The sequence below is a fragment of the Gigantopelta aegis genome, chromosome 6, assembly GCF_016097555.1.
Source record: "Gigantopelta aegis isolate Gae_Host chromosome 6, Gae_host_genome, whole genome shotgun sequence".
NCBI lineage: Eukaryota > Metazoa > Mollusca > Gastropoda > Neomphalida > Peltospiridae > Gigantopelta > Gigantopelta aegis.
In genome coordinates, this window is record NC_054704.1 from 3811659 (window position 1) to 3825187 (window position 13529).

Below are 13529 nucleotides of genomic sequence, written 5' to 3' on the forward strand. Positions count from 1 at the left end.
ATGTGTGTTTGTAGTACTAGGATTTTGAGATGGGGGTTCACAGCATCTATGTGTGTTTGTAGATCTAGGATTTTGAGGAGGGGTTCACAGGGGTTAACAGCATCTATGTGTGTTTGTAGATCTAGGATTTTGAGGAGGGGTTGACAGCATCTATGTGTGTCTGTAGATCTAGGATTTTGAGGAGGGGTTGACAGCATCTATGTGTGTTTGTAGATCTAGGATTTTGAGGAGGGGTTGACAGCATCTGTGTGTGTTTGTAGATCTAGGATTTTGAGGAGGGGTTGACAACATCTATGTGTGTTTGTAGATCTAGGATTTTGAGGACGGGTTCACAGGGGTTGACAGCATCTATGTGTTTGTAGATCTAGGATTTTGAGGAGGGGTTCACAGGGGTTGACAGCATCTATGTGTGTTTGTAGATCTAGGATTTTGAGGAGGGGTTCACAGGGGTTGACAGCATCTATGTGTGTTTGTAGATCTAGGATTTTGAGGGGGAGGGGTTCACAGCATCTATGTGTGTTTGTAGATCTAGGATTTTGAGGAGGAGGGGTTGACAGCATCTATGTGTTTGTAGATCTAGGATTTTGAGGAGGAGGGGTTGAAAGCATCTATGTGTTTGTAGATCTAGGATTTTGAGGAGGGGTTCACAGCATCTGTGTGTGTCTGTAGATCTAGGATTTTGAGGAGGAGGGGTTGACAGCATCTATGTGTGTTTGTAGATCTAGGATTTTGAGGAGGGGTTAACAGCATCTATGTGTGTCTGTAGATCTAGGATTTTGAGGAGGAGTTAACAGCATCTGTGTGTGTCTGTAGATCTAGGATTTTGAGGAGGGGTTGACAGCATCTATGTGTGTTTGTAGATCTAGGATTTTGAGGAGGGGTTCACAGCATCTGTGTGTGTCTGTAGATCTAGGATTTTGAGGAGGAGGGGTTGACAGCATCTATGTGTGTTTGTAGATCTAGGAGTTTGAGGAGGGGTTAACAGCATCTATGTGTGTCTGTAGATCTAGGATTTTGAGGAAGGGTTGACAGCATCTGTGTGTGTCTGTAGATCTAGGATTTTGAGGAGGGGTTCACAGCATCTATGTGTGTTTGCAGATCTAGGATTTTGAGGAGGAGGGGTTCACAGCATATATGTGCGTTTGTAGATCTAGGATTTTGAGGAGGGGTTCACAGGGGTTGACAGCATCTATGTGTGTTTGTAGATCTAGGATTTTGAGGAGGGGTTCACAGGGGTTGACAGCATCTATGTGTGTTTGTAGATCTAGGATTTTGAGGGGGAGGGGTTCACAGCATCTATGTGTGTTTGTAGATCTAGGATTTTGAGGAGGAGGGGTTGACAGCATCTATGTGTTTGTAGATCTAGGATTTTGAGGAGGAGGGGTTGAAAGCATCTATGTGTTTGTAGATCTAGGATTTTGAGGAGGGGATTCACAGCATCTATGTGTGTTTGTAGATCTAGGATTTTGAGGAGGGGTTCGCAGGCGTTGACAGCATCTATGTGTGTTTGTAGATCTAGGATTTTGAGGAGGGGTTTGCAGGGGTTGACAGCATATATGTATGGTTGTAGATCTAGGATTTTGAGGAGGAGGGGTTGACAGCATCTATGTGTGTTTGTAGATCTAGGATTTTGAGGAGGGGTTCACAGCATCTATGTGTGTTTGTAGTACTAGGATTTTGAGATGGGGGTTCACAGCATCTATGTGTGTTTGTAGATCTAGGATTTTGAGGAGGGGTTCACAGGGGTTAACAGCATCTATGTGTGTTTGTAGATCTAGGATTTTGAGGAGGGGTTGACAGCATCTATGTGTGTCTGTAGATCTAGGATTTTGAGCAGGGGTTCACAGCATCCATGTGTGTTTGTAGATCTAGGATTTTGAGGAGGGGTTGACAGCATCTGTGTGTGTTTGTAGATCTAGGATTTTGAGGAGGGGTTGACAACATCTATGTGTGTTTGTAGATCTAGGATTTTGAGGACGGGTTCACAGGGGTTGACAGCATCTATGTGTTTGTAGATCAAGGATTTTGAGGAGGGGTTCACAGGGGTTGACAGCATCTATGTGTGTTTGTAGATCTAGGATTTTGAGGAGGGGTTCACAGGGGTTGACAGCATCTATGTGTGTTTGTAGATCTAGGATTTTGAGGGGGAGGGGTTCACAGCATCTATGTGTGTTTGTAGATCTAGGATTTTGAGGAGGAGGGGTTGACAGCATCTATGTGTTTGTAGATCTAGGATTTTGAGGAGGAGGGGTTGAAAGCATCTATGTGTTTGTAGATCTAGGATTTTGAGGAGGGGATTCACAGCATCTATGTGTGTTTGTAGATCTAGGATTTTGAGGAGGGGTTCACAGGGGTTGACAGCATCCATGTGTGTTTGTAGATCAAGGATTTTGAGGAGGGATTCGCAGGGGTTGACAGCATCTATGTGTGTTTGTAGATCTAGGATTTTGAGGAGGGGTTGACAGCATCTATGTGTGTTTGTAGATCTAGGATTTTGAGGAGGGGTTGACAGCATCTATGTGTGTTTGTAGATCTAGGATTTTGAGGAGGAGGGGTTGACAGCATCTATGTGTCTGGAGATCTAGGATTTTGAGAAGGGGTTCACAGGGGTTGACAGCATCTATGTGTGTTTGTAGATCTAGGATATTGAGGAGGGGTTCACAGGGGTTGACAGCATATATGTGTGTTTGTAGATCTAGGATTTTGAGGAGGGGTTCACAGCATATATGTGTGTTTGTAGATTTAGGATTTTGAGGAGGGGTTGACAGCATCTATGTGTGTTTGTAGATCTAGGATTTTGAGGAGGGGGTTCACAGCATCTATGTGTGTTTGTAGATCTAGGATTTTAGGAGGGGTTGACAGCATCTATGTGTGTCTGGAGATCTAGGATTTTGAGGAGGGGTTGTCAGCATCTATGTGTGTTTTTAGATCTAGGATTTTGAGGAGGGGTTGACAGCATCTATGTGTGTCTGTAGATCTAGGATTTTGAGGAGGAGGAGTTAACAGCATCTATGTGTGTTTGTAGATCTAGGATTTTGAGGAGGGGTTGACAGCATCTATGTGTGTTTGTAGATCTAGGATTTTGAGGAGGGGTTGACAGCATCTATGTGTGTGTTTGTAGATCTAGGATGTTGAGGAGGGGTTCACAGCATCTATGTGTGTTTGTAGATCTAGGATTTTGAGGAGGGGGTTGACAGCATCTATGTGTGTTTGTAGATCTAGGATTTTGATGAGGGGTTGACAGCATCTATGTGTCTGGAGATCTAGGATTTTGAGGAGGGGTTCACAGGGGTTGACAGCATCTATGTGTGTTTGTAGATCTAGGATTTTGAGGAGGGGTTCACAGGGGTTGACAGCATATATGTGTGTTTGTAGATCTAGGATTTTGAGGAGGGGTTCACAGCATATATGTGTGTTTGTAGATCTAGGATTTTGAGGAGGGGTTGACAGCATCTATGTGTGTTTGTAGATCTAGGATTTTGAGTAGGGGGTTGACAGCATCTATGTGTGTTTGTAGATCTAGGATTTTGAGGAGGGGTTGACAGCATCTATATGTGTTTGTAGATCTAGGATTTTGAGGAGGGGTTGACAGCATCTATGTGTGTCTGGAGATCTAGGATTTTGAGGAGGGGTTCACAGGGGTTGACAGCATCTATGTGTGTTTGTAGATCTAGGATTTTGAGGAGGGGTTGACAGCATCTATGTGTGTGTTTGTAGATCTAGGATTTTGAGGAGGGGTTGACAGCATCTATGTGTGTGTTTGTAGATCTAGGATGTTGAGGAGGGGTTCACAGCATCTATGTGTGTTTGTAGATCTAGGATTTTGAGGAGGGGGTTGACAGCATCTATGTGTGTTTGTAGATCTAGGATTTTGATGAGGGGTTGACAGCATCTATGTGTGTCTGGAGATCTAGGATTTTGAGGAGGGGTTCACAGGGGTTGACAGCATCTATGTGTGTTTGTAGATCTAGGATTTTGAGGAGGGGTTCACAGGGGTTGACAGCATATGTGTGTGTTTGTAGATCTAGGATTTTGAGGAGGGGTTCACAGCATATATGTGTGTTTGTAGATCTAGGATTTTGAGGAGGGGTTGACAGCATCTATGTGTGTTTGTAGATCTAGGATTTTGAGGAGGGGGTTGACAGCATCTATGTGTGTTTGTAGATCTAGGATTTTGAGGAGGGGTTGACAGCATCTATATGTGTTTGTAGATCTAGGATTTTGAGGAGGGGTTCACAGGGGTTGACAGCATATATGTGTGTTTGTAGATCTAGGATTTTGAGGAGGAGTTCACAGCATATATGTGTGTTTGTAGATCTAGGATTTTGAGGAGGGGTTGGCAGCATCTATGTGTGTTTGTAGATCTAGGATTTTGAGGAGGGGGTTGACAGCATCTATGTGTGTTTGTAGATCTAGGATTTTGAGGAGGGGTTCACAGGGGTTGACAGCATCTATGTGTGTTTGTAGATCTAGGATTTTGAGGAGGGGGTTGACAGCATCTATGTGTGTTTGTAGATCTAGGAGTTTGAGAAGGAGGGGTTCACAGAGTCTACATGTGTTTGTAGATCTAGGATGTTGAGAAGGAGGGGTTCACAGAATCTACGTGTGTTTGTAGATCTAGGATGTTGAGGAGGGGTTCACAGAATCTACGTGTGTTTGTAGATCTAGGAGTTTGAGGAGAGGTTTATTGCAGACCCACTTGTGTTGGTGCCTGGTGAAGGCAGACTTGTTTAATTTTTTACTTGGTGGCTCAAGGATGGTAGTGGGTGGGGCATAATGACACTGCTGACCAATCACAGAAGTTAACATTTAACAAAAAAGCAATATGTCTAGTACTTACATAAAAGTTTCTTCCAACTGTCACAGTTGGCTACATTTTTATTTGTCAAACAAACAATTCCAGTAGTAATTTTACTTTTAAATTTTGACAATTTTATAGTAGTGATGTGCAAAATGACATCATTCAATTAGTAACTTCATTCAAATTACAAAAATATTATGTGAGTTTTTCTGTTTAGGTCAACATGTGATAGATGTGGCCATTCTTGTTTATTGAAGCAACCAAAATGCAACAAGCAATGTGATTTGTCTAACCGAGTCTTAATGCATCCAATGAAAATGAAGCATTTACAATATCAGAAAAACTGGCATTGTGTGCTAAGGGCATTTATGGAGCAACATCACTGAATAGGACCCTTAAGATGGTATAGTACATGCAATATGAAACTCTTATATTACCAAAGCATCAGCTCTATATTGGTGAACACTTAAATAAACATGTATATTGCACAATACAATACAAGACATACTGAACAAGTGTATTGAAGTAAATAACTTGTGAATGAAATAATAGAAGCACTATGAGTGTACAAGTGTTGAGTTTAAGATGCAACTACGCTGTACTTGATACATACATACCTAGTGGGTAATCGTCAGCTGTTGTTTGTTTGTAAACACAATCACATTAGCAACAGGTGTTAGTTGACAGTACACACACACTACTACACTAATCAAAGTCAAACGACTACAGAAACAAAACATTTAAATTAACATTGTTAAAGCTCAACTGAAAGTACTGTTAACAATTCCATGATGTTTTTCTAAAAACAAGTTTATTTTCTTTTAACCAAAAATTGTAAAAAAAAATTAAGGCAAATTAAACAAATGAAATGAGTCCTTTGGTAAATACACATATATTACAAATTAAATTTGCCAAAGCTATTAGTTTGAATAAGGAAACTCCATCTGACCTCAATATAGCAGATGAAAGGTTCCACCCAGGTTCAGCTCTAACCTGTATGTACGACACCAGTACCAAAGTTAAACTCAGGTAGTGCTAGGAAATTGGTTGGAAGTTTATCAGCGATTATATTCATTTTGTGTCAACCCATCAATTGTTTTATTACACCATCAGAATGATATGCATATAAGATGGATATGAATTATAAGAACGTTGCACCTATTGTTGTGTTCACCAGGACAGACCCTACAACTCGCTAATATCACCTAATAATACATGTATTTTTTAATTATATAATGTACCCAGGAAAGCACACCCCAACATATTTACCACAATTCGTCCATCAAAATTGGAGGACAATTATAGTTAACATTTTGTACCACAACTGATCATGTATTTTTATAATCAATTATCACATTTGAAAAGCCCAACTGATTAATATTCAGTTATAACTGATCACTGGAAGACCACTAATTAATGCACTGTGTTTTCACATTGAAATATTCACTGATTCCTCACATTAAAATGTTTCCATATTAAACTCTTCACGCTGTGTTCAATGTCCCCATATTAAAATGTGCAATGTCCCCATATTAAAATGTTCAATGTTACCATATTAAAATGTTCAATGTTACCATATTAAAATGTTCAATGTCCCCATATTAAAATGTTCAATGTTCCCATATTAAAATGTTACATGTTCCCATATTAAAATGTTCAATGTTCCCATATTAAAACGTTCTATATCTAACAGGTCTGCAGATGTTAGGTCAGAGCAGTGCTGAGAAGCTAACAGATTCTACTAAAATTCAGGATCAAACTTACGCATATATCCTTAAATAACAGAACAACATAATTAGATACAACTTCCTGCATTGTAAAATAAATATCTTAAACCAAGTTAAAATGTATAGTACATGTTTACATAAATTAAGAGATGCATTTCCTAAAACAAAATATGGATATGAAATAAAATGCAGTAATAAAAAAATCCAGTAATATATTTAAAGAAAACAAATGGAAGCACAACACATTTTGTACTAGTTACGTTTGTTAAAAGCCTCCTGTTTAGCCTATCTATCTGTTTCTACAAACTCTTGGATAATAAATTAAGCCATGAAATGTTCAAGCCTTCTGTTTTAATACATTTTCTGTATAGATCTACAAGCTGTTGGATAACAAACCTAGACAACATATTCAAGCCTTCTGTTTATCCTATTATTTGGTTCTACAAGCTGTTGGATAACAAACCTAGACAACATATTCAAGCCTTCTATGTATCCTATTATCTGGTTCTACAAGCTCCTGGATAATAAATTAAGCCATGAAATGTTCAAGCCTTCTGTTTTAATACATTTTCTGTATAGATCTACAAGCTGTTGGATAACAAACCTAGACAAGATATTCAAGCCTTCTGTGTATCCTATTATCTGGTTCTACAAGCTCTTGGATAATAAATTAAGCCATGAAATGTTCAAGTGCAAATAAAAGATCCCTTGCTGCCTGTCATAAAAGAGTAGCCTATGTGGCAACAGCGGGTTTCCTCTAAAAAAAATCTGTGTGGTCCTTAACCATATGTCTGATGCCATATAACCGTAAATAAAATGTGTTGAGTGCGTCGTTAAATAAAACACTTCTTTCTTCTTCTTTTTTTACAAGCTGTATCCTATTATCTGGTTCTACAAGCTCTTGGATAATAAATTAAGCCATGAAATGTTCAAGCCTTCTGTTTTAATACATTTTCTGTATAGATCTACAAGCTGTTGGATAACAAACCTAGACAACATATTCAAACCTTCTGTGTATCCTATTATCTGGTTCTACAAGCTCTTGGATAACAAACCTAGACAACATATTCAAGTCCTCTGTGTATCCTATTATCTGGTTCTACAAGCTGTTGGATAATAAATTAAGCCATGACATGTTCAAGCCTTCTGTTTTAATACATTTTCTGTATAGGTCTACAAGCTGTTGGATAACAAACCTAGACAACATATTCAAGCCTTTTGTGTATCCTATTATCTGGTTCTACAAGCTCTTGGATAATAAATTAAGCCATGAAATGTTCACGGCTTCTGTTTTAATACATTTTCTGTATAGATCTACAAGCTGTTGGATAACAAATGTAGACAACATATTCAAGCCTCCTGTGTATCCTATTATCTGGTTCTACAAGCTGTTGGATAACAAACGTAGACAACATATTCAAGCTGTCTGTTTATCCTATTATCTGGTTCTACAAGCTGTTGGATAACATATGTAGACAACATATTCAAGCCTTCTGTATATCCTATTATCTGGTTCTACAAGCTGTTGGATAACAAATGTAGACAACATATTCAAGCCTCCTGTGTATCCTATTATCTGGTTCTACAAGCTGTTGGATAACAAACATATCCACTACCCGATGAGAGCTGGAGACACCTGTATGTACACATACCTGTTCTCTTTCTGAGCCGTCTCCTGGTGACATACGTCTTCCACTTGGCAGCATGATGTTTCACATTGGTCACAGCTTCTAACATATGCACCTTGTTGCCCACTTCATGCACAGCATTTTGGAAATTAAAAGGGCTGCAAAAAAAAAAAGTACATGACTAAATGAAAACAAACACTGTTTTTGCTACATCATTATGTGCTCGATACCTCATGTCCTACTAGTGTAGGGAATAAAAACATGGTTTAAAGTTGTAGGCACAATGAAAGTATTGGTAACGGATGCTTTTTAATAATAACATCCCTGTACATATCAATGAGGTTATCTCAAAGATGCATAATGGATGGGTGGGGGTGGAAGAGGGCTGCTGGTTGGAATGGGAAAACTAAGGATTCACCAACAGGGAATAGGTTTTTAACCCATCACAGCTAAAAAAAAAGTGCTCTACCAGTGAATTAGATAATAAGACCATATAAACAAATGTACATAAAACCACTTACCCATACTCACCACCCCTTTAAACAAACTGAAGGTTGGTAGAGAGCATCAGTGACAGACTTTTGTGCCCTCGATAAAACTCCTAAACATTTGCACATTTGAAATATGTCTACATACAGCAAAATAACCTTTCAGTCATGTTTATTTGCTGCAAATGTAAAAAAAATAATTAAAATGCCATAGGCAGGCTCAAACGAGCTGTTGGTGGGCCGTTTCACCCATGTCAACAGGGCACAATATTTCACAAGAACCATTGTTCTGTTTGCGTGTCGGTTATGCAACTTTAAAATCACAAGAACCGCCATCAGTTATGTGCTTGGTGAACAATTACATTAAAAGTACCATATATCAGTAATGAAAGTGAAAATCAGTTTATGTTTTTGAACCACCAGTGTAGCACAGAACCGTAGTTCAAGTGTTTTAGCATTAGGTAGGCCTAACTCATTGGTTACGAGAACTATATTGACATAACCGAACAATTGGTTACTTGAGTAAAACTCACATAAACTGATTTTGGGTTACCTAAGATTTTGAAATATTGTCCCATGGATTCTTTTAAGTAAAATTCACATGAACTGACTTCGGGTTACTTAAGATTTTGAAATATTGTCCCCTGTGGCAATTCTTTTAAAACTTGCCATGTCAGGCCTCTGACAATTCCGAGAATGGTCGTTTCGTTTGCACATTTCTTATGCAAATCTAATTTTGCGTAACATTTTTTTTTTCTTCACAAAATTTTGATCACCATTTACATGGATATAATGGGTTACGCAAGAAGAAAATGAATTTTCTGCATAACTGATAAATGGGTCAGGCATTTTGAATTCTCAGAGACCCTCATGTGAGACAAAGTTAAGTTCGAGCCCTGATGTATACATATACATGATATGACTAAGACTGAATCTCACGCGACATGGTTTCCAGGCTCCATCCCAAACGTCGGGTTCTCTATCCCTCGCGTGTCACCAACTTCCTCTGATGGTGAAACCTTCGATCTGGTTTTTTTCTTTTTCACAAAATCCATCTCATCCATGTTTCAGTGTAATCTAAAATGAATACATTTTTATAGATAATAAAAATCAAGATGAGCATTATTAAGCAAACAACAGTCTGTGTTTCAGCAGTGGAAATTTGCTTATGCTTAACAAAAATAAAGATACATGTACAATGCCAAAGAACTGTGATTACAATCAGGGCTTATAGATTATGGTAGCCCTAATCCCGTGGCTAGTGATATTCAGTGTTTGGCTAGTAAATAACTACAATTGCCACGCCCGAAGGCTAGTAAAACATAAAATTGTCAAATGTTGCAGTTAAGTCTATTTTGTCAATATGAATATACTGACCCCACTCCAACCCCTAATGTTAGTGTTTTTACGCTCTATACCATCTTTAGGTGATTATCTGATTATTACTATTACTTAGTAAAATTGTATTAACTTAAAGTAAAGTAGGGCTAGTGAATTTTTAATCGTGGCTAGTAAAAAAAAGTTAAATTACTGATCCCATGGCTAGTGGGTTAAAAAAAATTTCTAGAAGCCTTGTTACAATGTACAGTGACACCCTGGAAACCAGACGTTCTGTAAACGTGAAATCCCTCAAAACTGGACTGTTTTCATAGTCCACTCAGTATAACACAGAACCTCTCTAAATGAGATACATTTTAAAATAATTAAATTTCCATTACGTTCATTACAATATAACGTCAACCCATTGGTCCAGACACAGCAACGGAAGTTTGTTCAATTCTCGATGAACAAAACAAATTACGTCATCAAGGGAGCTTCATATCTGATGATGTCATTTGATATGGGCAAGCTGTCTTATTGAGCGTTATTGTTTATGGATCAAAAATAATTAAAAATAAAGTGTGACCTTTTACTGTTATTATTAGCAAGTATAATTCAAATTTAATTATAAGTATTGTCTGTTATTTCTTTTACGTTCATCTGGGTATGAACAAAAAGAATCATCTGCAAACTCATGCGAGAAAGGCTTCACCGATTCACACAGTTTGCAGATGATGTTTTTTTGTTCATACCCTGATGAATGTAAGAGAAATAAAGAGACAATCGTTAAATGAAGCATGTCTCATGTGTGTTTTGAAGTGTTTCACTGCAAATCAAATTAAACACTCTTCCATTTACTTGGTGTATGGTAATAATTGTGGACATGCAATTAATTTGTAGTGTCCACTACACATTCTGTGGTGAATGTAATGGACGTCACATACACTGATCTCTGTAGTAATGACATCCAATATTTATACCAGTAATACACAGTGGTCATTATGGTTCAACATAGAAGGCCATTTTTTACCAGTAGGTGACTAGGTTTGGAAATTGCACTAAATCAAAGTTAAAGTTTCTTTTGTTTAACGACATCATTAGAGCACATTGATTTATTAATCATCGTCTATTGGATGTCAAACATTTGGTAATTCTGACACATAGTCTTAGAGAGGAAACCTGCTACATTTTCCTATTAGCAGCTAAGGATCTTTTATATACACTTCCCACAGACAGGATAGCACATTCCATGACTTTTGATATACCAGTCATGGTGCAGTGGTTGGCAAAACACAATCAGAGAATGAGTCCGCTGAGGTGATTCGATCCTATGATGTAAGCGCCTCAGACGAGCGTTCTACCAACTGAGCCAGATCCCACCCCCTTGCACTGAATCACTGCCTTCTAAGGTAAACAAGGTAAATAATAATAAGTTGTAATAAATAAAAAATAGACCAACTTATAAATTATTTTGTCCAATCAATATATGGCACTAATAATAATTTTGACAGGGAATAAAGAAAATGTTTTAATTATTTAACGACATACGCAGTTTATTTACATTTAAGCTATTGTGTGTGTGTGTGTGTGTGTGTGTGTGTGTGTGTGTACATGTAACTGTTTAATGACCACACAGTGAGAGGAAGAAACCTGATTCTGACACCCCATGGGATACTCATTTTGATTAGCAGCAATTTAGGGATCTTTGATATGCACCATCACACAGACAGGATATTACATACCACGGCCTTTGTTACACCAGTTGTGGAGGACTGGCTGGAATGAGGAACAGCCAGTGGTAGGTATTATTTGAGCACCAGGTGAGCACAAGTTACTCGGCTGATCGGGGATAATGTAGACAGAAACAAAACAGAATAACTTTCATTGTTTTAGTGTGTAAATTTGCCATAGCTAATGCTTTGATTAATGATTACAAATGCAAATGAGAATGTGAACTGAAAACATGAATAAATATCCCATAGGCCTATTTATTATGTACAATGCCAAAATAATGGCATCATTTTATTTTGTGAACATTCATTAACATTAACAATAGCATGTATTCTGGATCACGTAGTACCCGATATCTAGAATAAAAAGCTAGAACAGTTTTAAATATTAGTCTGCCATGAATGGTAGGCCTGGGGACTGTATGTTATCAGGGTTGGCATGCTGGAAACATCAGTGGATATGAGTGTGTAAATATGGTTTGGTATTTAGCATTTAAATATTAAACAAATGCAGATAAATTTGGCCAAAAATATTTGGAATATTAATTAAATAAAATATGGTCTTTATTAATTAATACACATTCAACTGTTACTTTTATAGGCAACCACAAATTAAGAAAGTAATGAGTTAAAAATATTTTTATGTTTCATGAATAGCATACTTTATCAGCACTCAAAACGAGCGGAAGGACTTTCCTTTGGCACTGTCATTAGGCTAACCCTAAACCTAGTCTCTATTTATGATAAGTATTTGTAATGTTCTTTATACGTGACAGTGCCAAAGGAAAGTCCTACCACCAATACAATACTTAACCGATCATTACAACTTTGAGGACTGCTTTATTATATTTTAAACATGTAAACCAATGTCAAAAAAGTCTGATCAGAATGAGTCTAATGAGGCATGTTTACTTCTTCTAGTTTACCCATGACAAATCTCAATAAGTATCCAAGTTTCGGTATACGTACATAGCTAGAAGTCCGACCGTCTAATTAATCTATAGACACCAACCTAGTGCTAAGTTTTATGAATCGTTAATAAGGTGCACTGATTTCTTTACACGCTAACCTGTAAACACGACAGAACGACGACGCCATTTTGGACACATTGGTTACCATTAGTAACGCGCACCTGTTGACAAATCAATAAAACAACAAACGTGTCAAAAGTAAACCTATTTAATTTGGAATATTATTAATTTGATATACAAAAATTATTTTAATATCAAATAAAAATTCTCTTTTAAAAGTATTTAATTTGTTTTAATACCTATTTGACAGAGAGCCGGAGATATAATATTACGCTTATAGGTTGGACTATACCAATTCAAATCCCATAGGCGACCATGTTAACGTTTGTGTTTAAAAACACTATATGCAATATATCAACCAAACTGTGACCCATAAATATCAGTACTACAACCCCTACCTCAAAGTATTAACTGCAGAAAATGGTACCTTTCATGGCTCATTTTCGGTATAACCAGATGTTTCTGCAACACCCCTAGTTTCGCACAAAATTTTAGTACTTTTTTTTACAGGTACCCCATACATGTTCCAAGCACAAGGCTACTTGACACGGTGGTACTACATCAAATAAAATTGCATACATTTTTAGCCCAGATGAAACTAAATTTTTTTTACAACCAACACACTCACATTTATAACCAATCACAGGACTTGTGGTGTTAACTTCTCTATCAAAAGTTACACCTCGAACTTCGACCCAGCCGGGAATTAATTGGTATAGTGCAACCTATTGAATCAACTAGAGTATGTTATACGACTTACGGTATGATAGTCACACATTATACTGCTTTCTATTAGATACTGAT

At 37.6% G+C, this 13529-nt stretch overlaps 1 protein-coding gene across 3 annotated transcripts in view; it reads right to left on the bottom strand.

The window, feature by feature from the left end:
- The window catches only part of LOC121375510 (transient receptor potential cation channel subfamily V member 3-like), a 70033-nt gene extending 57229 nt beyond the window's left edge, over nt 1–12804 (bottom strand). For 2 of the 3 annotated variants that reach the window (XM_041502996.1, XM_041502998.1), the window contains exons 1-3: nt 12764–12804; nt 9584–9721; nt 8181–8314 (exon numbers count right to left, since the gene is read on the bottom strand). In XM_041502996.1, coding sequence (XP_041358930.1) covers nt 8181–8314; nt 9584–9708 — 259 coding nt within the window. In that variant the 5' untranslated portion in view covers nt 9709–9721; nt 12764–12804. Of the gene's footprint in view, nt 1–8180; nt 8315–9583; nt 9722–12663 lie in introns of all 3 variants that reach the window. The other variant, XM_041502999.1, reaches the window with a different exon arrangement.
- Nucleotides 12805–13529: the final 725 nt, after the last annotated feature.